We start from the raw sequence: 22,843 nt of genomic DNA on the forward strand, positions 1-22,843 counted from the left end.
CTGTGCACAGTAATTTTATTGTTTAAACAGAAATTTATGACAACAATTGGCCAGGGGTTAAACATAGGGATGTTACACCACACAGGCTGTGTTTAATTGCAATCTCCATTACCCACATCATGAAGTTACCATCTTTAAATACAGTGACTGAAACATTAATAATATATTTCTATAACCCATAAACAAGGAGACACTGCCTGCAGTACTTGTTTCAATATAATTAACTAGTTGAGTTTTCAAAAGGAAACTTCACAAAGTGCTACTGGACAAATAATTTCTATTCACAGTTTTCCCCACAGATACAGCCTAGCCTTTCAAGTCTTTCTTAGAGTGGCTTCAGAAAATATTCACCCCCTTTTGATTTAGGAAAGAGATTAAACAAAAACTGTGTAGCACCAACCCTACTATGAAGCATGGTGGTGGCGGTATGATCTTTCAGGGATCTTTTCAGTGTCAGAGACTGGGGCACTTGTCAGAATAGATGGAACAATGAATGGAGCCAAATACAGGGAAGTCCTTGAAGGGACTCTGCTTCAGTCAGCAAAATATTTAGACTACATGACCATGACCACAAGCATACAGCCAAAGACACACTGGAGTGGCTTCAGAACAAGAAGGTGAATGTCTATGAGTCTCCCAGTCAAAGTCCAGACTGGACTCTCACTGAGAATCTGTGGATGGACATGTCTGTGGTTCAGCAAAGCTCACCATCCAAATCTGCAAGTCAGAATGGGCGAAAATCCTCAAATTTGAAAGTGGAAAGGTGACACAGACATACCCAACAAGCTATAGAGAATATACCTATATATTCTACAGAGTTTTAATTCAGAGGGCTGCATATTTCAGTAAGAAAATATTTCCATGTCTCATCTATTCTTGTTATGCAATAAAAATATTTTCCTCCTCCAAATTGTTGCTTTTTGTTGTTGTCTGAATTAATGGGGGAAAAATTGTCTGAATTAATGGGGGAAAAAAGAATTTCAGTGCATTAAAAATGATTTTTTCTCTTTGTCTAGGCCCAAGGGCCCCAGGCTCCTGCAGGCCCCGGGTCACACTGTTTATCTTCATTAGGGTACACCACTGGCACAGAGCTCTTCTCGTAGTGCTGGAGCCTGCTGAGAAGATGGTCCACAACCTCTGGGTTCTTCTCAGATATCTCATGTCTTTCTTCTGGGTCAGCCTCAATGTCGAAGAGCATCACATTTTTCAGTGGGGTTACAGGTTTGTGAATCTTGGAACTGTTGCTAAGCTCAGGGGGAGGGAACCAATAGTCACAGCCTAAAAAGACAGAATAATTTCCATGTCATTTAAAACAATAAGCTTTTTGAACGCTTAAAATGAAGATGTCGGTCTGGTTGGGTAAACAAATGAAATGAGATGTTTACTGGTAGGAAGAACACCCTTTAACTGTGGAATTAATGACCTAATCAGGGAGACTTTCCTCTTCAAAACATGTCAAGTTATGAAAGTACATTTACAATTACAAAAAAGAGTATTGAGTATTGTGGATTCAATGGTTACAGATGAATTCTTACAGATTCAATCTGGTAACTTTCTGAGACCTAATGAGAAACACTGTATGCCAAAACTGGAAGAGATTCAAACAAGGAAGAGCACTCCAAAAAAAAGAAAACTAAATCATATACAGTACACATAATCTGTTGCATGTTTTCACCTGTTTTACATGTCAGACATCTTTATGCCACCCTAGTTCTCTAAAGAGAGGCTTTTTTCAATTCAAAGGAAAACAGTGTAGAACAAAGTGATTCCTCGAACGGAGCTTGATTGTGACACCCACAACAATAAAAACATCCAATACGCTAACCCCAACTGTTCTCTTCCACTTCTGTTTATTTTGCATTTTCTTTGAAACATCTGTCTCAGAATATTAAACACAAAGCTGTATACACGAGCATCACATTGCATAAACAGAAAGTGTAGGATTTTGTGGATCTGAATCACATTAACCAGGCTATGCTTGAGCTTCACACTGCTGTTCCACTTGAAACATCATCTCCTTGATCACCCACATAGCAGAAATTACTCCCTTCATCTACCAGTTGTGAAGTAAAGGTTCATTCTTCTATGTTAGAAGAAAGTCAGAAATAGCATTCAGAAACTGCCTGCACTCCTTACTCCATGTTTTTTGTATGTACTGAAATAAATACATTCATGGACTTTGAAAGCATGTGAATAACATTCATTTACTTTTATTGACAATGCACAATGCTAATAAAATTAATGCCTTTGTGGTGTTCAGTTTTACTTTGTGGTGTGCTTCAAGCATTTACAAGGCATTGAGGTACTTGTTGTGCTTTGCTAAAGTATTCAATTTGAATCCAACAGAAAATCTTTAGCAAGTCAAGAAAATTTCTGTTCATCAATGATCCCCAAACAACTTGACAGAACTTGAGCAGGTTTACAAAGACGAATGGGTGAAAATTAAACTATTCTGGTGGCTGAAGTTGTTAAGAGACATACTGTATCCTAAATATGTATTATTGCTGCCAAAGGTGTTGCGTACACCAAGTCTAGACATAGGGGGATATCAACATTTTAGTTTGGATTTTTTTCAACAGTTGTTTGTGAAAAGTAATTACATACTAGTCTTTATCTCCTGTATGGTTGGTTAATTTTGAACATCATCAGCCAAGGTAAGGATATAACAAATGAATAGTCTGTACAGTACCTGGGTATCCTGTTAGCAGTTTCCAGTTCTGGTAGCGTATGGCAGCATGAATTGAAACATTGAATCTAGAGTTACTCCACATGCCTTGACCAAGATTTGATGCCAAAGTCAATTCGGAGACTCTGCCAGGACCTGCAGAAAAGCCAGAAACAGCTGACAATCTATAGCCCATATTCCTTCCAACATTTGAGTTGAATGTGAGCTTGCTTAGATATTCCCAAACAAACAACATTGCGTAAATAAGGATGAAATAAAACACCTATTGAACAGAGGCTTTGCAGAAAGTAAACCGACATGATCCGAGGCATTAACAAATGACCTTAAGAGAAGAAACTCCTATACAAATTCAATAATTAATAAATTGTCTCTACATGTCTTAGAAGGCTCTGATGGCCTGGGGTAAGTCTGTACATCATTAACATAAACATGACACAAAAGAACCATTTATTTCATATAGAGAAGGCAGGGAAGCTGCCAGAAGGGAGTTTTATAAAAGATGACACAGGAATTTCAGTAAATAAACAACACTTTTACTAATCCTACATTCATCCATATTATAAGAGTTTTAAGCCATCTATTATTTTCTAAAAGTGTTTTTCATACACAAGAAAATCTTATTATGTTTTCAACCTTATTATCAGACATCCTAGGATGTCTGAATATTTAGAGAACTGTTAAATATATATTTATACATTGATAAGATAAAAGCATAATAAAGCAAAAATGGTTAATAATTGGGAACTGTAAAGATACATATCATGTATTGCACTACAGAGAAAAACTGAAATAAGAGTGATGAATATGAGTTTTGAAATCCCTTTCATAATCTAGAAATTTTGTTCATCAACACACAAAATGAAGGGATATTTTGGTGAATTTAAATATATGCATCTGAATCTAAATATGCATCTGAAATTGTGAAATTGTGAAAATTCATTGCTAATCATTTTGGAAACCCGGATACAGGATGCCAGAACAGATTCTTTAAAGTGGCATGTCTCAGGGAAAACACACAAATTAAGTTGTGAGATAAAAACAGTTCTATTTAATTTACAGTGTGACAAAAAAAGGACTATCAAGGACTATTAGATTGCAGGTCTAAGACTGGATTGTCACATCCAAGTAGAAGAGGTGGTAACTGAGGTTGGAATCTTACAGTGGACCTGAATGTTTTCTCAACACGAGCATCACCATTTTTTTACGCCAAAAAGCTCTGTCTTCATTTCATCTAACCATAAGGATTGGATTCAATTGTCAGTGATATGTTTGGCAAATATGAGTCGCCTGTTTTTATGTTAGAAATCGGGAAAAGACTTCTTCCCTGCAACTCAGCCGTAAACATTCACACAGGCTCGGCTGAATGAAGCTGGAGGTCTACAGCTCTTTGCCATTAGATTCATGGTTCCCTTCTTTAGCACTTGAACACTTGTTCACAGCCTGTGCTTCCTCTTCCTGGCTTCAACTATACTTGTTAGTTAAATTTCTTAATAATAGACACTACAACAGAAAGTGTCAGGTTTTTGTGGATTTTTATAGCCGTGCATTCTTCAGAGTGCTCCATGACCTAAACCATGAAGATCGACATTACTACTGTTAAGGTTACCCCTTTATAACCTCCAGAGAAATACCTTCGGAGGCCCCTATACAGTTCTGATGGCTTTCATTACATTTCCATAGAGCAGAATGGTATTCTATATTTAATTTTCCTGGATTTTGCTTAAAATCAACCTTGTGTTTTTTTTAGGAATTCAGTTTACTATTTATGACCAATATGACTCTGCTCTGGATCATGCTATTATTATAGTACAGCATTTTTAGAATTCATTTTATTATGTGATGTAGTTTGTTTTTAATTTCATTGCATGTGTGAATCTGGCAGGCACTATAAACAGTCTTTATAAAGACTTTATAAAAGGTTGAAAAATCACAACAGTTCATATCCACATTGCTACAGAATATGAGGGAATGTAATACTTCAATTCTCAGGTGCAATACCTCATTTCTGAGGTGTAATACCTCATATCTCATTGTCAACACCTAATTTATTTTACAGACACATATTTACAGGTACTTAAAGCCCATTAAATGTCTTGAAAACTTTCCATACACAGTCACATACAAACCCAGGTGCTGCATCCAAATATTAATGAGTAAGAATAGTGCAATCAGGTTTTATTAACTCTCTTTACTGTGCTTACTAGTTGCTTGGGCAAATGTGTTTGTATCAAAATAATTACCTGCTATTACAGCACATATGGTCTCCATCATTTCTGCCCGATGAACCTTTTCATAGCTTTGTCATATATTTGCATTTATTAAAAACAGACAGCTGTTAAGAAATTGAACTATAGTCAGTTCTAATGACTATAAAGTTCAGGACTTTTCTCATGTAGAAAAAAAAACCATAATCCTAACACTTTGAAGCATCTGGACTCAACTTTTCCAATGAAGAGATAATAGATGGGATAGGGAATTTGAATTGGGAACAATCCAACACATGTTAACCACTCCTCATCCAATCTAAGAAGTCTGATCTGAAATGTCAGAAAGAGAAATGAACAGAACGGCTCCTTTTGGGTTGGTAGAGTTTTTACCCTTGCAAGGTTTCTTAGCTATAATTTATGGAATCTGATCTCTGGATGTGATTCTGGATTTCCCTGTAGAAGCCCTGAGGGTTTACAAGTAATTGCCACTTAGAGAGGAAACCCAAGTCAGGTATGTACAGTATTTCAACAAATTAATTTAAGCATGTAAAAGTGGTGCAAAGGCACATATACAAAACAGGAAAACAAAAAGACAGCAAAAGTCCACAATCCAGGTCAGAATGAGAAACACCAGTGGTTCTACTGGTACATTTCTTGCAGATTTTTGACACTTTCTGATTTTTGACAGCATACTGTATACAATATAGGATGTTTAATGTGCTACCCACTATTGTCTTTACCAATATTAATCAATAAGTACAAACTTACTGATGATTCTCATTAACTTCTAACTATTTAGTTAGGAAACAGTGAAGTGCTTTTAAGCAGCATATAATCAAAATGTACAGCATTATATGAAAGGAGTTATCTTCCATTTTTAATATAACGAATAAAATGAATGCTAAAAAATAAATATCTGATTCAATTTTGCTATTTTTTTTACTAGGGGTTTTTTGCTGAACTGCAAACTATAGGCTTATTTGATTAGGTTTGGAAATACAATAAAATACAGTTGCTTCCCATGTAGCACAGCCACATATAGTCCTTTGCATTAAATCAAGAAAAGGAAAAGGTAACAGGAAGAATAGGGCAAGGGCTCTGTTAAACCATTTTCACCAGCTAATAAAGCTGCCCAGACCCAATCAGACTCAGTTTAAGAAACTTCTTCCAATATCATCAAAAGAGAAGCCACTTTATAACTCGGAGAGGCACTAACTAAAAGCATGTGCTTTAGTAAAACAGTTCCACTTTTAACCACTTAAAGGAATAAAATACTGAAAGCCACAAAGTGAAGAGTACTTCAGATCCAAGCTGAAGTTCTGTTTGTTTTCATTATTTTTGATTTTGCCTGTCTGATTGATCTTTTCACACTGTAAACAGCAGGTTATAAATCAAGCTTCTACTGTGCACCACCCCATCTCCATGTTCATGTTTATTCTTTTGTTCTAATTTCATAGATAAAAGTGGCAATTACTGTAACAAACCATTATCACAGTCAAATACTATATTACAGCTATTATTAATGGTACTTAAACCACAGACCTCTTCAGATGTATTGCTGAACCCTGGGTGCTTCACTGTTTAATAGTGATCTTCAACACATTAAAGGCTAAAGACTGAAACTAATGATAATTTTGACCAGTTAGGCAACAAGCACAGGTTAAAACCAGAAAGAACCAGGAGAATGTAGGCCTCTTCGCCACACTGGCCAACCTATTCCAGAAGGATGGCTCTCACCCTGGGAGCTCCTCTCAGCTCATTGGGGGGTCTGATCAGGAAGTGACAGCACTGTGTGTCGAGGACCAACATGGCTGTGTATGAATTGACTCAGATGGGACCAGAGAAAATATTAGCAACCTGAGGCGATACAGCAAATAAAAATCACACAGATGTATCATTCTTTCTAAAAAAGGCATAGACCCCACAGAGGCCCCATTTCCATGTATGTTAGCTATTATTCAATTGCTTTTGTTTGCTTTCAAACAACAGTGACCAATCTGTTTGTTGAAAATGCTTAGATCACCATCATGTTGTATGAAATAAATGAGACTGTTAGTTTTAATTGATTTTGAGCCAATGCATTTCTGTTAAGTGCCAAGGAAAGAATGAGCTATTCAGATTCTTCAGATTTGCTTTCAAACTGTGAGAGATCTTTAAACTACCTAAAAAAACTCTTTACAATCTCATAAGGAATATCAACAACTAAAGCTGTACACAATAAATGAACAGACCTTCCTGCAGCTATCTCTTTGTTCCTCTGCCCCACCATAGAATAAATGATTAAGTACACACCTCAAGAGCACTTTATAGACTTGAGGCCTTATCTCAAAATTCTAAGAACAGGATTTCTTTTAGTAAGAACCACCTTCAACAAACAGTACACAACAGACCACACAATACCGCATGGGCCCAAAATCCTTCTGGTTTTTAAAGCTTTTGATTACGGTTTGTAAATGGTTGAAGAGGTCAGATAGAATTCGCTAATAGTGTACACTACTTTGGCCAACACCAAAAAGACAGGATACAGAACTCCACATTTATACATTGAAATCCTGGTAAACCTGGTAATGGTTACATTTTTATTTTACAAAGCCATACTGAAATAGTAATTAAATGGTGATTCTGCACTTACAGGGTCCAAATTCTATTTGCAGCTTAAACATTTTTCAGTTTAAATTCTAATGATAATGGCTCATTCTGAGTGGAATGTTTGTTCTTCTCTCCGTTGCTGAAACTGAAATTGAGTGGAGAAATTATTTTTGATTAAAAAATGGCAAGAGGCAGGAAACACTTCAACACAAAAGGAAAGGGAGCAAATGGTGTATTTTTACATCCAAGCAGGAAGGAGTTATGCATGTTGCCAAAACAACTGGCTTATCAGTTTCAGTTTTTCCTATGTTTGGGGCCTTTTCTCTACCATGCACATTTGTTATTGCTAATATTTAAAAGTGGCCAAGCTCTGGAAAAACAACACGTAAACCCAATGGAACTCCTCCTCTCTACATCGGAGTGGAAAGTGTGGCTAATTTCTGTGCACTGTTATTAACATATAACAGAGTCATGGCTACAGTACTGAGAGAAAGACCTTGAAGTTTGAAGATGGTTTTTCTTTCTTCCTCTTCTTAACTCTAGCATTAACAGAAAACACTTGTAATCTTTATGGTCCAAAATAGAAGGGACGTGGGCCTGCAACACTTCTCAGAAGCATAGTGTGCAGTTTGGACATTGCAGAAGGGATTTTTGGGTTCTGAGAACATTCCTGGACCAGGATGAAATGAGTGTAACTAAAACTCAATTTTCCTAGCATTGTCCTCAGTTGATTGGAGTTTCAAAAGTTGGAACTGGAGCTGTCCTTTGGGATCCTGTTTCCATAGAAATGAAAGTAAACAACATACAGTATAATACTATAGTGCTCAAAGAGGACCTGTTTCCTACACAAACCCCACAGCACTGTGAAAAGTGGAAGAAGTAACTCTCCTACAGATTGCTGTACCGGAGGACCTGTTTTGGGGGGTAAATTTCATAATGATGTTTGTTATGAAGTACTCATGTGTCAATGATTTAAGAAAGAACGGATTCAGGGTAAAATCAATGTGGTGTGAACTCCTGCAAAGTATTTGAAAGTCTTCAGAGTTTTAAATGTAACAATTTTATCAGGGGCTTAGAAGTATCAGGACAAAAAAAACTCAGATTGCAAAGGACTGGCTGTGGAGATCTCAATAGCAATTTTCCCTCAATTAGATCCTTGAATGATTAAATATTCATAAATAAGAAAATATGATTTGCCACAATGAACTAAAATTACAGACTATTACCACGCACATAATTTCCCCCAGTTTTAAAAATATGTTACTACTTTAAAAAGTGGGCCTTTTTAATGCTCCTAATTGTGCTGGTATTATATTTCTGAAAACCACTAACCCGTCACTAACACAAAAGTTACAAAGAAAAATATTCCAGTTTATTACTAAGAATAACAAAATGCATGCTTTAGCAGTAGTAATAGCTGTATTAATTTAAATGACTGAATTGGATGATCACACTGTAGTCATTTCGTGTTATAATTAATAAACAACTGGGAAAAAAATACCTCCCCCTCTCTTTCCCTCAGGAAAAAAAAAGTCAGAAAGAAAATCACATACAGATGGAGCAATTTCTACAAAATTCTCTGCAGTCAAACTATGCCACCTTGCAACCTGATCTTGTCAGAATCAGAAAGTTGAAGCAAAGAAGGGTCACGCCGGAGCACCAAAATGAAATTATGTTTGGAAGAAAATGACTTTGGTTGCTCCAAGCACTCAAACCTCTTTTTCATCCAGTCCAGACCAAAACCAAGTCCAGAGACTTGAAACCAAGTGGATATTAAAGGCATCATCAGTGAAAAGTGCTGTAAATCTAGGTTTCTTGTGATAACTTTCCATCCATCCATTTTTAAACTGTTTCTTTCAATTCAGGGTTGCGGGGGAGCCGGAGCCTATCCCAGCAAGCACTGGGTACAAGGCAGGATACACTCTAGATGGGATGCTAGTCCATCACGGGGAAACACACAAACACAGACATGCGCATACTCACACCATGGGCCAATTGTTCCCACAAGCCAAATAACCTAACAGTATGTTCTTATACTGTGGGAGCAAACTGGAGTACAATAAAATGGGGAGAACATACAAACTCCAAACAGATTGCACCCCAGGTCTGGGATTGAACAGCCCCAGTGTTGTGAGGTAGCAATGCTAACCAATGAGCCACTGTGCATTACACTTGTGAAGCTTTCAATCCCCCCCCCCCCCCAAAATCGAATTCTCCATAAAGCATTGATAGCAGACATGAAAACTACTGATTCCCAGCTCCTCTTTTGTTCAGTATGCTTCTTGTGGTAAAGCAGTCTAAAAAGAAATACTTTCAATTCTTCCAAGAATGCAGCTGCTTTTAAAAGAAGGAGAGTCCAATTAAAATGCTTAACTTGCAATCCTCTAATTAACTGTAGTTTCAGAATTTGTTTTGCAAAAACATGTTATGAAAGTCTTGCTGCTGGAATCAGAACAACAATAAGAAAAATGAAAGATTTTCTCAGCGCCCTTTAAAATAAGCACTTTCATGTTGAAACAAAAGCAACTGTCTTCGGGGACTTCATTTTAATTATTGTGGTAAATACATCAATTCTACCACAGACACCACAGAATAACCATAAGGTGGGGTAAATTGCAATGTTTTAGTGTAACAGACCATTTGCAAGCCTTTACGTTATATTTTAGGTAGATCATTTACTATTAAACATATTAAACCTAATATAAACCGAATCACTGCATGGAGTTTGTATGTTCTCCCTGGGTTTGCATAGGTTTCCTCTGGGTGCAACCTGGTAGGACAATTAAGTTCTGTGTTTGTCTTCCTGTCCTGCAATGGACTGGTGACCCATCCAGGGTGTACCCTGCCTTATGCCCATTGCCTGCTGGGATAGATTCCAACTCCCCACAGATCTGAACTGGAAGAACGTGGTTAGAAAATGGATGTGTGGATTGATTGAATCACTACTGTATCATCCAATTAAAATAAAATTCCATTAGAACATTTAATTTTTTCTTAGAATTGCCAATTATTTTTGATATACACACACATGTGGAATAGCTAGTCACAAGGGACAATGAGATAGTGTAGACCGACTCCTCTGACTAGCCCACTCAAGCCACTCATCTCAGGACAACATTTTTAATAGTTCTTTTTACATATTTAATTATTACAGTCTCTGGGAAAACAAGTGGAATTCTGCAGTGGCTAGACACTTGATATCACACATGGAATATCACACAAGCATCTCATCTTAGAATATATTTATCTGTAAAAAAATATTTTCTCTGACGGATACATATTTTTCTGATTTATCTATATTTCGTTTACAGCAGCCCAATTGGTAGGAGTCAAAAATCAAAATGATAAGATTAGCTTTCATATGCTGCTTTTGTTTTAACAAGATTTAAACCATTTTTTCTTGTCAGTATCCACATTCTGTGATAACATTGCAGAAAACACTAAGTGGTATTCCCATCTGAAATTGGGAAAGCTATTGTTAAATGTTTGAGTGAGGCTTTTATATCCACAAAGGCTATATTGTACCATACAGTCCATTCCTGAACTGCATGAATTTCATTAATTTACATACTAGGATTGTATGATATGTTCATTAACATAGCTAAGCATTGTTTGATCATTTGCATTTTGAGAAAACAGGGAATTATGGAGAAATTACTCATCTATGCCATACAGTATGTTCTTTGATTGTTACACTACTCAGACTACTTCCTAACACATTAATGATTCTGAACATGAAATAAGCTACCTATATTTTCACATCAAACTCTAGAATTTCATAAGCTCTCTGTATGGGTGCAAATAATACTGAACATTCAGTTGATAAAAGCCAATGTGTATAGCTATGAGAGAACAAAAGTGAACTTCAAAAAAGTGTGATTTAATTTACAAAAAAACATTAAAGGATTTTTTGCCAGTTTTTTAATTAAGAATTTTTTTTTCATGTGAAACGAATGTACATAACCGGACACTCTTACAAACAAACTCAGGCTTTTATGAAATACTCTGCAGGCACTTCCTGATAATTGTCTTCTGTTGCCACAGCATTTTGAAAAATATTAAAAGATTCTAACGGCAAGTAAGTTCTGTCACAGTGGAAGTAAATCCAATAGCACATGGATTTTGTTAAAGGTGGGGTTATCTACTGTAAACAGTATTTCTAATCTGTGGAGAGTGCATTTTTTTGGGGGAAAATTTACTGAAAAAAGCCACCCTTATCACAAATACTCCATACAACAAATGCTGTATGATTTTTCCCTTAAAAATGATTACAGCTCAAATAATCGAAAATGCATTGTCTGGGCAAAAACTGTAATGCTGAATCGCCATTCAGGTGTAAATACTTGTCACTACAAATTGAGCGAAACTGCTTCACATGCCTTCCCAATTGTTGAATAATTAGAAGCTTGTAAAAGCCACAGAGAGGATTCACTGAACCTCCAGTCAGAAACTGGCACTCTAATAAACACAGTTCTATAAACACAGCAGGGAACGGAAACCTTTTCTCTCTCTTTCTTTTGAGCATTTTCATTAGCAAGCCTAGACCATTGAGCATATTGTAATCACAGGGCCAACATTGACTCTGTAATCAGCAGGCCCTCACTCAGGGGAATTGTGACTCAGACTTTTCGGCTCATTCTGCCAGCACACAGACAGCAACTGCATTATCCCTCTGTCTCCTGCGTTATAACAGATGATTGCCCTGCATCACACTGTGCTTCTCATCAACAATGTGCAATTGCACTGACTGGCGATTTGGACACTTCCCAACAGTACTTAAAGTAAAAAGTACTCGGCTAATGTAACAGAACAGCCTTCTCAGCAGAAGGGATATGTTTTATTTGAAGATCGTCTTGAAAGCTTCATTTTTAATTACTTTCCCCCCATCATTCACAGCTTTTTAAGATTCTGTATATAAAATAAGATTTATAAACTTCTATTATTCTGACTCACAGTCTATTGCCTCAGAGAGTCAATACATTTTAAACTTGCATGGAAACCCCATCCTCCAGTATGTCAATAAATTGATAGGCAACATTTTTCTATTTTTAAAGTGACTTTCAATTGATTGTCCAATGTCATTCGAATTATTACTACAATAATAGGAATTGATTTAATTACATAGTTTACTGTCAAAGGCTTGGAAAGAGATTCTTTTAAAATGAGATCACTTGAATTAATATCACCTTTAATTTGAAGACATCACATGTAGTTAAATAAATATGTTGTTTAAAGTAAGTTATGAAGGAAATATTATTTTGATAATCTCCTGTTACCCATATTCAAAGACACGGGAAATCAGAGTTTGGTCAATACTTAAAAAGTAGATGATTACTGTCTTAAAATTCTCAGATCACAAATGAATGTTTCTAAAGTTGTTACCTGGATACTAAGCGTAGTACCACAGGACATCATGGACATATCATTTTTAGCCCAGTGTTATGAAGACAAGAAATTAAGATGCATTCTGAATATTAGTTTCTGTTTCCTTTCTACAGCTCATTCTAGAGAGTGTTTGAACTTATGAAGTACTTAGGGACAACAGTGTCACAGTAAGGTGTGTGGTCTTTGTTCAAGAGGCACAACAGCATTTGCACAGAACCTAAACATTGTAAAAACATGACCATGCTGACCTATTCTGCTCTCCTGGGCATTTGATTATTCTTACAGAGAAAGGGTTCAGCCAAGCTCCTACAGTGAACTAATACGCTTTTGTTCAAAACCCTTTCAAACTCTGACCTTTGCTCATTTTTTGACCAAGTGTCCAACTTGCCCTCTCATCCCCAAATTAAAGTGGGATTTGAAAGGATTAAGAAGAAAAATGTAATTCTGGGCCCTGTGAGGAACCTATAAATCAGCAAACCCCATAGCAGGCTTGTCTATCTTAGTCAGAAATTAAGGGTTCCTTAAATTCCTTGGTATTTGGGATGTTTGACTTATCATTTGCCCTCCATTTCCACTCTAGCCCTTTCAATTTTCCTTTGAATTGCCTTTACTGCTGAACTTCGATTATTTTCAGATCTTGAATCATCTGCTATTTAAGTGATCTTTTCCTGCTGACAAATGGGACTGCTGGTTTAGTAGGATGCTTTCTGTTACGGATTCTCTTCACTCGGCTTGTGCAGTTTCCCCTCTCCTCTGTCTGAATCCTTCTTTTAGATTTCCCTGCAGCCGCTGGCATTGTGAGTCCTTTAATCTTCCTGTCTACACTTGAATGTCTGGCATTGCACCCACCTGGTTCTGCCTCTGCCTCACCAAGCACACATCCCAGGTCTTCTTGTGTACTGTAGCTTGCTCTGTCCTCTAGTGGTCCCAGTTCCTAAAGGTTCTGTCCTGGGTCCACTACTAGTCTCTCTTTCCCTCTGCTCCCTGGGCCATCTTGATCAATTTGTTTATGCTCAAATCTTCCCCTCTTTTCTTTGCACTGAAACGGATGTCTCTTCCATCTATCAGCCTCGCAGGATGCTCTCTCATCACCTTCAACCCTGCCACTGTCAAGCCACTGACCAGGCCAGATCAGTATTCAAGGTCTAGAGAATATTGAAGATGCTCTGTATTCACCGAACTAATAATGATTCTGCAAAGGAACAAGTAATAGGTTTATTCCATGCTGAAAAAAGTAGAAAGAAAACACAACGTTTCAGCCGTGGAGCCTTCTTCAGGTGTGAGCAGGTTGTTCCTTTGCAGGCTATGCATGCTGACACAGCTACCCACCTGAACTAATAATGATTCTTATTGATCTTGGATCTGTGCCACAAAAAACTATATAGTACAAGCAATACATGAAACTTGAAATATCTGTCCATCCATTTTCAAATGGCACTAGCCAGCAAGCATCTGGCGCGAGCTGGGATACACCCCTGGATGGGACAGCAGGCTACTGCAGGGCAGACACAGACACAAACACTGATTCACACAAGGACCAGTTGTGGGAGGAACCCATGTGAACACAGGGAGAACATACAAACTCCACACATATAGCACTCCAGGTCCACAATTAAATCGGGGCACCAGTGCTAACCACTGTGCCACCACTGTTACATATACAGTATATAAACAGAATTTTTGTAATAAAATTTTATTAAAATAAAACACTTTCTACAACTGATCCACATTACATAACTCAAGGCATAAGCCATATGTTTATGAGATAATATAATTAACACAGACAAGACACGCTACCTACTTTACCTTACCTATCAAATGGTAAAGTTGTCCTGCTTAAGCAAATGAATCAGAGCAATGAATCTCAAGTAATGAACAAGAAGCTTGGGAAGTTCCATTTTATGGTGTAACATTTGGAAACTGCTGAGTCTGACATCATCTAATCTATTGAGCCAAACAACCAGGAAATATTAAACTTCTGGCTGCAGTCTGGCTTGTTGACCTAATCTAGCCTCGATGTATTAAACAGAGAACCAGGAAATGATTTCTTAATTCTACAAAAAGCTCAAGCTTTTCAAAGGACTAAAAATGTGGATGGGCATAAAAAGTTTCTTATTTTGCAAAGGTCTATGCAGTATGTTGTAAAGGGACGTACAGGAGCTAACATTAATAGCCTTACGGGCCTACTAGAAAGAATGTACAGTATATTGATAGCTACCCTATAAGATCACCTATTAAGTACCTAATAACCTTGCTTAGATTTGAGAAGTGATTGAAACAGTAACATCTTTGAAAGTAAGTCCCACCTGTATTTTGGTTAGTATTGCATAATTTGATACGCAATACGAAAGTCGGCTAATTTTTGTAAACTACAGTAAACTAGGTAAACTACAGTACCTGTGAAGTGACAAAAAGCAATACCATATTTAATGTAAGATGCAAAACATTAAAAATGTAAGCAGAAACAATTAGAAAACCTTATGAGATTGACATGTTTACTGTGAAAACGAGGTGCAGAACTATCATACACAAGCAGAAGCTATCCTGAGGGCCATATGCAAGACCCTAAAAGTGTTATATTTTGGAGATCTGTTGAATTTTCTATGCACAATAATGTAGACAGCAGCCCAGATCTGCATGGTACAAGTATGAATTTAGATGGTGTTGGCTCTATGGCTTATCTGTATCTGTGACAAAGCATTTTTGGAAGTCAACTGCTACTCCTACATTATTAATAGGTTTAACATAGATGGATCATGCTTATGATAACTGTTTTTTTAAAAAAACTTCACGTTTTTGCATCAAAATGCTACAGAAGGATCTTTCCTGCTGTGCCTACTCACATGGTGCAATGTCCACATACAGAGGGTCAATGTTATGCAGCAACTCCACTCTAGGGGATGGTCTTCCTTCACTGAAATACAGGAGCACAGTAGTAATTAACACATTTTAGCTTCCTTCTGACAATCACCAAAGCAAGTGTTCGGTGCACTATTTTCAGACTTCCTCTGTTATCTCCTGCAATACAAAGGAAACTTAAATGGAGGCCCCTAAAACAATATTCATTTATTTATAGAGTCCCCGGCCAAAAAACAGCTAGCCACATTTGCAGGAAGCACCCAAACAAAGTTAGTTAGGTCCTGAAAAATCCCTTTTCCGACTAATTCTAAATGAATAGGATATCCATTGGGCTTGGAACACACTTGTTGACAGAGTGGAAACTTTGTTATGTGGACAAAATCCACAGAACAAGGCCATGCCATAAAAGCATAATGCACTAAACAGGAAAAGGTTATAGGAAGAACCATTTCCTTGGTTTTATTACTTTATCAGTTATATTTCTAATACTCAATTTCATAGTAAATATTTTCTACAATATATTAAGTACATTGCTAACAAATTGTGTTAGTGATCTGATGCTTATTTACCTACCACTGTGAGTAATTTCAATTCCACGTCTGGCTTAACTTGAACACAAAAACTCTTACACTTATCTTGAATTCTGAAGTTTAAAAACACTGCTATTAAGACCTCTAACCTCTTGCCGAGGAAGAGGGTTAGAACCAAGACAAACCAATCCATGATAATCATCCCCCTTCTGGAGACCATAGAAAAAGAGAATAAGGAGACCATGTTTTTGATTTGGTCGCCTGTATTACATTACGTTTCTGAAATCCATGCATTGGGTGCAAATGATGCATTAAAGCATCTGGATTCCTGAAGGATATGCAATATAGAAAAATGTATTTTACTAATTGTTCGGGTGTTACTGGTCATCAATTACAGAAGACAAATAGGACTTTAATACACCACAATGTAATGTGAAAAGAGTAAAAAAAAATCTTGGGCATAGCTTTAAGGATCTCCTGGCCTGCAGAGGCCTGTTTCCTTCGATGAGTCAGAATATCTAGTTTCCATGGTAATCTACACAAATCCTTCCATCTGTTTAGGTCTAGGTAATACTAAGATAAATACTGTAGAGAACATTTAATATAGTGGCAGAGTTTCTGAAGGTTTCTGAATTGCTTTCAGAATAAACAGCCTATTATTTACAGCACAGACACTGGGAACCAAAGTGTATGTATATTTGCCTCTTATCCATCTAATAAACAATCCATAAATTATGTCTAACACTCACACATAAAACACAGCCTAAAGTTTCAAAACAGAACAAGGAAATCTATTTTTACAAAATTGTCTTGTTTTCCTTTACAAGTTAGAATGACTGAAGTGCCTTTGTTTGTTTTATAAACACTCTCTTCAGCTGCTATGTTGAGTTATTATTTTATTTGTTTGTCTCCATTAACAGCAGTTTGAGAAAAAAATTGAACACAAGTAAAATTCCAGGCTTTAGAAATCATAACTTTATAATTTCCTAATAATATTTTAATGCTGTTTGGAAGCACAAAAAATGCAAAACTGTCCAGAATCAGATTCATTTTTTAAGTCTGTTGGTAAAAACATTATTCAGTCAAAAATGGACTTCTTATTTCAGAACATTAAGTTTCAGAGAAAAAACATCTTATGTGAACGTTTTACATTGTATTTTCTTTTATGTTCTGATATTATTCTGATGATTACCCAAAAAAGACCAGGCAACTACTGTCATATAATATTAAATAACCTGAGAAAATGCCCCTGAAGATGTCAGTCAATATAGTAATAATAATAATAATAATAATAATAATAATAATAATCATCATCATCATCATCATCTTAATCATCATCATCATCATCATCATCATAATAATCTATTTTATGTACAGTATATTTCAAATAAATGTTGCAAACAGAAATCTATTTCCACTAAGTTTTAACATTGCCATATAGGATATATGAGTATAGACTCATTGATTAAATTCCTTCATTAAAGGATTCAAAAAGCTTAAATACTGTATGCTGGAGCTCAGACCGAAAATCTGATCTAATGGGTGTTCTATAGGACTGGGACACACTGAGCTGGAGCAGTAATATTTACTCCTTGTACTAGAGGGCTACTGTCCGCCTGGCATTATGGGTAATTTTAAATCTAGTATCTGAAGACCTGGTGGTGATACAGACCAATTAAGTGAACAACTGATTGTACTCAGGTCATTAAGAGTCCAAGGTAGAATGAATACTGGAAGACATATGGACTCAAGAAGACTCAAGGATCTAGAACGATCTATTAATAGCAATTCACCTTAGATCATTCTACATGTTCATTTAGTTAGATTAAAGAGATGTCTGAGAAAAAATTATACCCTTAATTCTATTTACAGCTTACTGCACAGTCTATTATACTATTTTTGGTCTATCAATATCATCAACTGAAATAAAAAAAAAGACTTTGGTGATCAGTGCCCTCTTTTCATCAATTATATAAATAACTGTTCAACTATATAAATGTTACTATGTTTAAGAGTAATGATTGTCATCAGGTAGACAGCAGACAGACTCAATCTGAAAAGGCAATAGCCATGGTAGGGCCACTGCAAGTGGTTACACAGGAAGCTTTTAAAACCAGGGAGTGTCAAGTTATTTTAAAAAAAATACAACTGATAAAGCAAAACCTAGATCTTTTCTGGATGGTGGCTGTGCTGGAGAAAACCAGTGTGAGAGTGACTTGTGGAATTTCTTCCTCTTTGACAGATCACCAGTCCCGCAGGCACACAAAAGACCCATTGACTGAGGGAGCTCTACAAAGACCTACAAAGAGTAAGAAATTGGAACAGTGGGGAATATAAAACAAGGATAAATGTTTCCATATCATGAATGTGCTTTAAAGAATCTGTCTGTGTCTGTGCACAGTGTGGGTGCCAATCTGCTCTTTGGAAAGGAAACATCAGTCAAGAGATAAGCAAATGTCTCTCTGAAAACAAGGGGAGAAAACTGCCCTTCCACAAGCAGAAAAGGGCTCTGGAAACCCCAAATCCAATTCAGATGCGAGTGAAGTCAGGAGACAAGCATGTCATAGTTGTTTACACGCAGTATGGAATATTTTGATAGGGAAGTGTGCACTTCAATATGGTTCTGCCTCTGACAATACATGGGCAGGAGATGAAAGCAATCGGCAGTATCCTTGAAGACATAAATTTGGTAACTGTATCCAGAAAATATCAACAAAGACACATACCTTACAGTGTGTGCCTGTGACCTTGGCACTAGTCCCAAGGCCCCTGCTTACCTTACAGCACTGCTTAACTAGTGACATCACAGAGATTTATAGGGTGCTCTTTTATCTTTTGGATGTGTGTTTGTTTCACAACTCTCCCCTTAAGGAACAACTGAGTGCTGAAAACACAATTTTTGTTTTAAATCTGGAAATAGCTCTTACACAAGATGAAAGTATAAATCAGGCTACACATAGGCCTTCCTATCTGTTCTATTCCAGAATTCTGATACAGCCAGCTCCTTAATTATCTTCATCAGTAGGATCAACACAGCAAGTGAGTGGTTGTGTCAAAATTCTGGAATGAAACACAAAGGAAAGGCTACAGGTTGAGTAGCCATGCTGTATTTTATAATCATCTGCTATTTGTGTAAGGCAATTAATAGTTAATATAATTTCAGAAGTTTTTAAATGTTGCTTAATCATAGCCATTAATGAGAAAAACATCATTCACTCAGTGGAAGAAAGTGTCTTTTTGTCTTCTCTTTCTGCTCCTATTCCTCTGTGTGTTTGATTTTGCACTTTTGTGCAAATTACTTAAATTTGAAGCTGTGTGAAGCTGAATGATAAATTAATCCATACACAGATGCTTATTACATATTCTCAGAGTTTTACTTTGTAAATTCCACAAAAAAAAATTCTATCCCATTTGTCAGGGAGAAGGAGAAGGAGAAGGATAATAAGATTTTTGTGCTTGTGTATTCAAACAGTTTTTCGTCTATAGCCCCAAATCCTGAGTTTTTAAGTGCTTCAAAATGAGTTGTTTTTGTAAATACAGTAATACTACTATCAGTGTGAGCTACAGCATTTCTTCATTAAAAAGACTGAGCAGAGTACAAACAGCAGCCCAAGAATAAAATAAATAAAATGCAGCACAAGTTTCTTCTGGAAGCCTTTCTTTTTTGTACTGTAGAGGCTGGTTTGAAAGACAGGTTGTCCAGGGCCTAACAGAAACTTCTGGAATTTCATTCCCAGTGCAGTGAGGCAAAGCCAGACAAGAGAGAGGAGTCACCTGATGCTCTTCCAGACATCAAAGCCGTCCAGGGGTTTGGTGCCGTTGGTGGAACCCCCAGCCAGGCCAACAAGGGTGGGCAGCCAGTCCGAGATGTGGATGAGCTCCCTGCTCACGACACCACTGCGCTTCAGGAGAGGGCTGGTGACAAAGCCCACGCCGCGCACCCCGCCTTCCCACAGGGACCACTTCCTTCCCCGCAGGGGCCAGTTGTTCCCCCCACACAGGGTCTGTCCTCCATTATCTGCCAGGGCACCAAGGGACAAACAGCCATCAGAGCTCTGACAGAGCATTTCTCCACAGAATGATGAAGAAAGCACCTTTGGCAGCAGGATAAGTCTCTAACAACTTTGCACACTGGGAGGGAGGGATTTTTGCCCACTCTTCTTTGCAAAATTGCTCAAGCTCTATAAAGTTGGGTTGTCCCTGATTTTATACAGGATTCAAATGAGGACTTTGACTGGACCTCTCCAGGACATCCACATTCTTTTTGTTGGGCCACTCCAGCATAGCTTCAGCAGGACAGGGTCACTGTCCTGCTGAAAGGTGAATTACATTTCATATATTTGAGTGCTCAAGGGTTGCATAGTGGCACAGTGGTTAGCATTCACAGCGCTGGGGCCCTGAGGTGCTATCTGTGGGTTTCCTCTGGGTGTTCAAAAAACATTCTAGTAGGTTAACTAGCTTCTGGGAAAACCCTAGTGTGAGTGCATGTCTGTGCTTGTGTCTGTCTCCCCTAAGATGGATGTCCGATCCAGAGTGTATCCTGCTTTGCGCCTGTTGCTTGCTAGGATAGGCAGAATTTTAAGAAGCAGTTAGAAAATCAATGGATGAAAGGTACTTTTGCAAGGCAACATGTTAAACTGATACCTTGAGGGGGTGGTCTGGAAAATGTGCAACAGATTTGCATTCAAACTGTGGTCTTTTCCTGGGAAGTACAATAATCTGAAAAGGATATTGGTGCAGCTGTACTGTGAGTGTGGGAGGGGAAGAGACTGGTTTATTAAACGCTCCCAATAGAATCCTAGAAAATTTCACCACAATGACACAAAATCCAATTTAACGAATCACTCGAAGCAAGTCATTTTCATCCTGCACCATATGCTTGTGTCTTTCAATCGCAGAAACTTGATCAGCAAGTCAGACTGGCACACCTCCATGCATAACTAGAGGAGATGAGGAAAAATGGCCCAAATGCAAAAAAGTAAGAAAAAACCATAAAAGGTCACATTGCATAAATGTATGGCTTTAAAGGTCTGTCATAGCTTTGTGCCGATTTTTCCCTGTGACACACGGCTACATTGTGCTTATAAAATCAGGCAAAATCTGAGGTTAGTATGTTCTGTTCTGTATCTTGCAGGCATAGAGGCTCTGGAACAAATTCAGCAGGGGTTATTAAAGGTTGATGTGCTTGCGTCCCTATTGCAAAGCAGCAAAAAACAGTACAAATCTGGACTTCATTTCACTGTCTTTATTCCCCCTCTATCGTTCCCTCTGTTTTTTATACCATATCAGGACACATCTGGGAAACATTTTAAGGAAACAGTGGTAGGAGGTGAGATCAGTGAGGTGAAACTGCAGTGTATATGAAGGCTACAACAGACAGGCTGGCAGACAGCTCCTGGCCTCTCCAATAGCAACACCACCAGCCAATCAACAAAGAAGCAAGTCAGAAGGGCGGCGACTGGGAAGAACAGAGAAGCACATGTGAGGCAAAGGGAAGCTTCAGAGTAGTCAAAAGTCCAGAGGAACATTCTGGAAAGCACTCCTCTCAGTAATTCATTCCCAATCCTCTGTCTCAGACTTTGTGCAAACAGACTCATCCAGTTGAAAAGTTTTTGGCGCTTGAGCATTCAGCTGCTAGAAAAGATTCCCCTCCTAATTCCTGGTTAGAAACACATGCACAATTCCTTGATATTTTATGCCTATCCAAGATTTAAAATTAAAGCTGAAACCGCTCGTAGGAGATTTAAGTACTTAAGTTTTAACTCCTTTTTTCAATTTCTGTTTGGGTTCCAGAGGCCCCTTCTACTTTGACAAGGGAGGTCTTAACATAGAGAAGACAGTCTGCAGTCAGTTGTGTTATCTGGGCAGTCTGGTTCAGTAGAAATACATCCATTTCTGAGACTGTCCTGATTTTAATAACTGAAAACAACAAGGAGACCTAGAGTTGCTTGCTCAGACTACAAGGGCATTGAAATCCAAGGAGAAAGAAGCTTACAGTAAAACGGTAAAATCTAATCATAAAAATTAGTAAAGCAAATGAAACTGCTGTCCCTAGAACAGGCAGTCTAGGCATTCACAACAAAATAACTAATATAGTTATCTGTTGGTTGCAGCCACGATTAAAAAATGACAATTATACAATTTTACTATAAGACAATGTTTAAAACTCATGAAACAATGGAAGGGAATCATGCTTATCTCTTTATAAGAAATTACAAAAGGAATGAAACAGACTTTGAATTAGGACTCAGTGGCAACAGCTTTTACAGATAGCAACATCACCCCTTGACACTTAGCCATTATTGAAATTCTCCAGTGCCAGCAGACCCAGTCCACTCTGTAGTGGAGTTTGCTGATATCCAGTGATACCAGCCTTTAAGAGTCCATTATCAACTCCTGATGGGCAGAACTGAACTACACCTGTCATGCTCATTCCCCCTCACAGCTCTGGGGTAATGCAGAAAAGCAGTAAGAGGAAAGGTTTACCAGTATCTACCATAGAGTTTTATTGTGCTCTAGATTACTGTATTGCTTATCCTCTTCATGCTCTTAACTCTCTCTCATGAACATATCTACAATCCCTTATG

The 22,843-nt window shown here is 37.5% G+C and overlaps 1 protein-coding gene across 1 annotated transcript in view; it reads right to left on the minus strand.

Annotated features, from left to right (window-relative positions):
• Window positions 1-22,843, minus strand: part of arsb (arylsulfatase B) — a 38,101-nt gene continuing 15,258 nt past the window's right edge. Inside the window, exons 5-8 of the mRNA XM_088912061.1 lie at window positions 20,031-20,274; window positions 15,711-15,781; window positions 2,690-2,821; window positions 1-1,278 (exon numbers count right to left, since the gene is read on the minus strand). Of these exons, the coding sequence (XP_088768187.1) occupies window positions 1,013-1,278; window positions 2,690-2,821; window positions 15,711-15,781; window positions 20,031-20,274 (713 nt within the window). The 3' untranslated portion in view covers window positions 1-1,012. The remainder of the gene's footprint in view (window positions 1,279-2,689; window positions 2,822-15,710; window positions 15,782-20,030; window positions 20,275-22,843) is intronic.

The sequence above is a fragment of the Atractosteus spatula genome, chromosome 3 (assembly GCF_055471065.1).
Source record: "Atractosteus spatula isolate fAtrSpa1 chromosome 3, fAtrSpa1.hap1, whole genome shotgun sequence".
Taxonomy (NCBI): Eukaryota; Metazoa; Chordata; class Actinopteri; order Semionotiformes; family Lepisosteidae; genus Atractosteus; species Atractosteus spatula.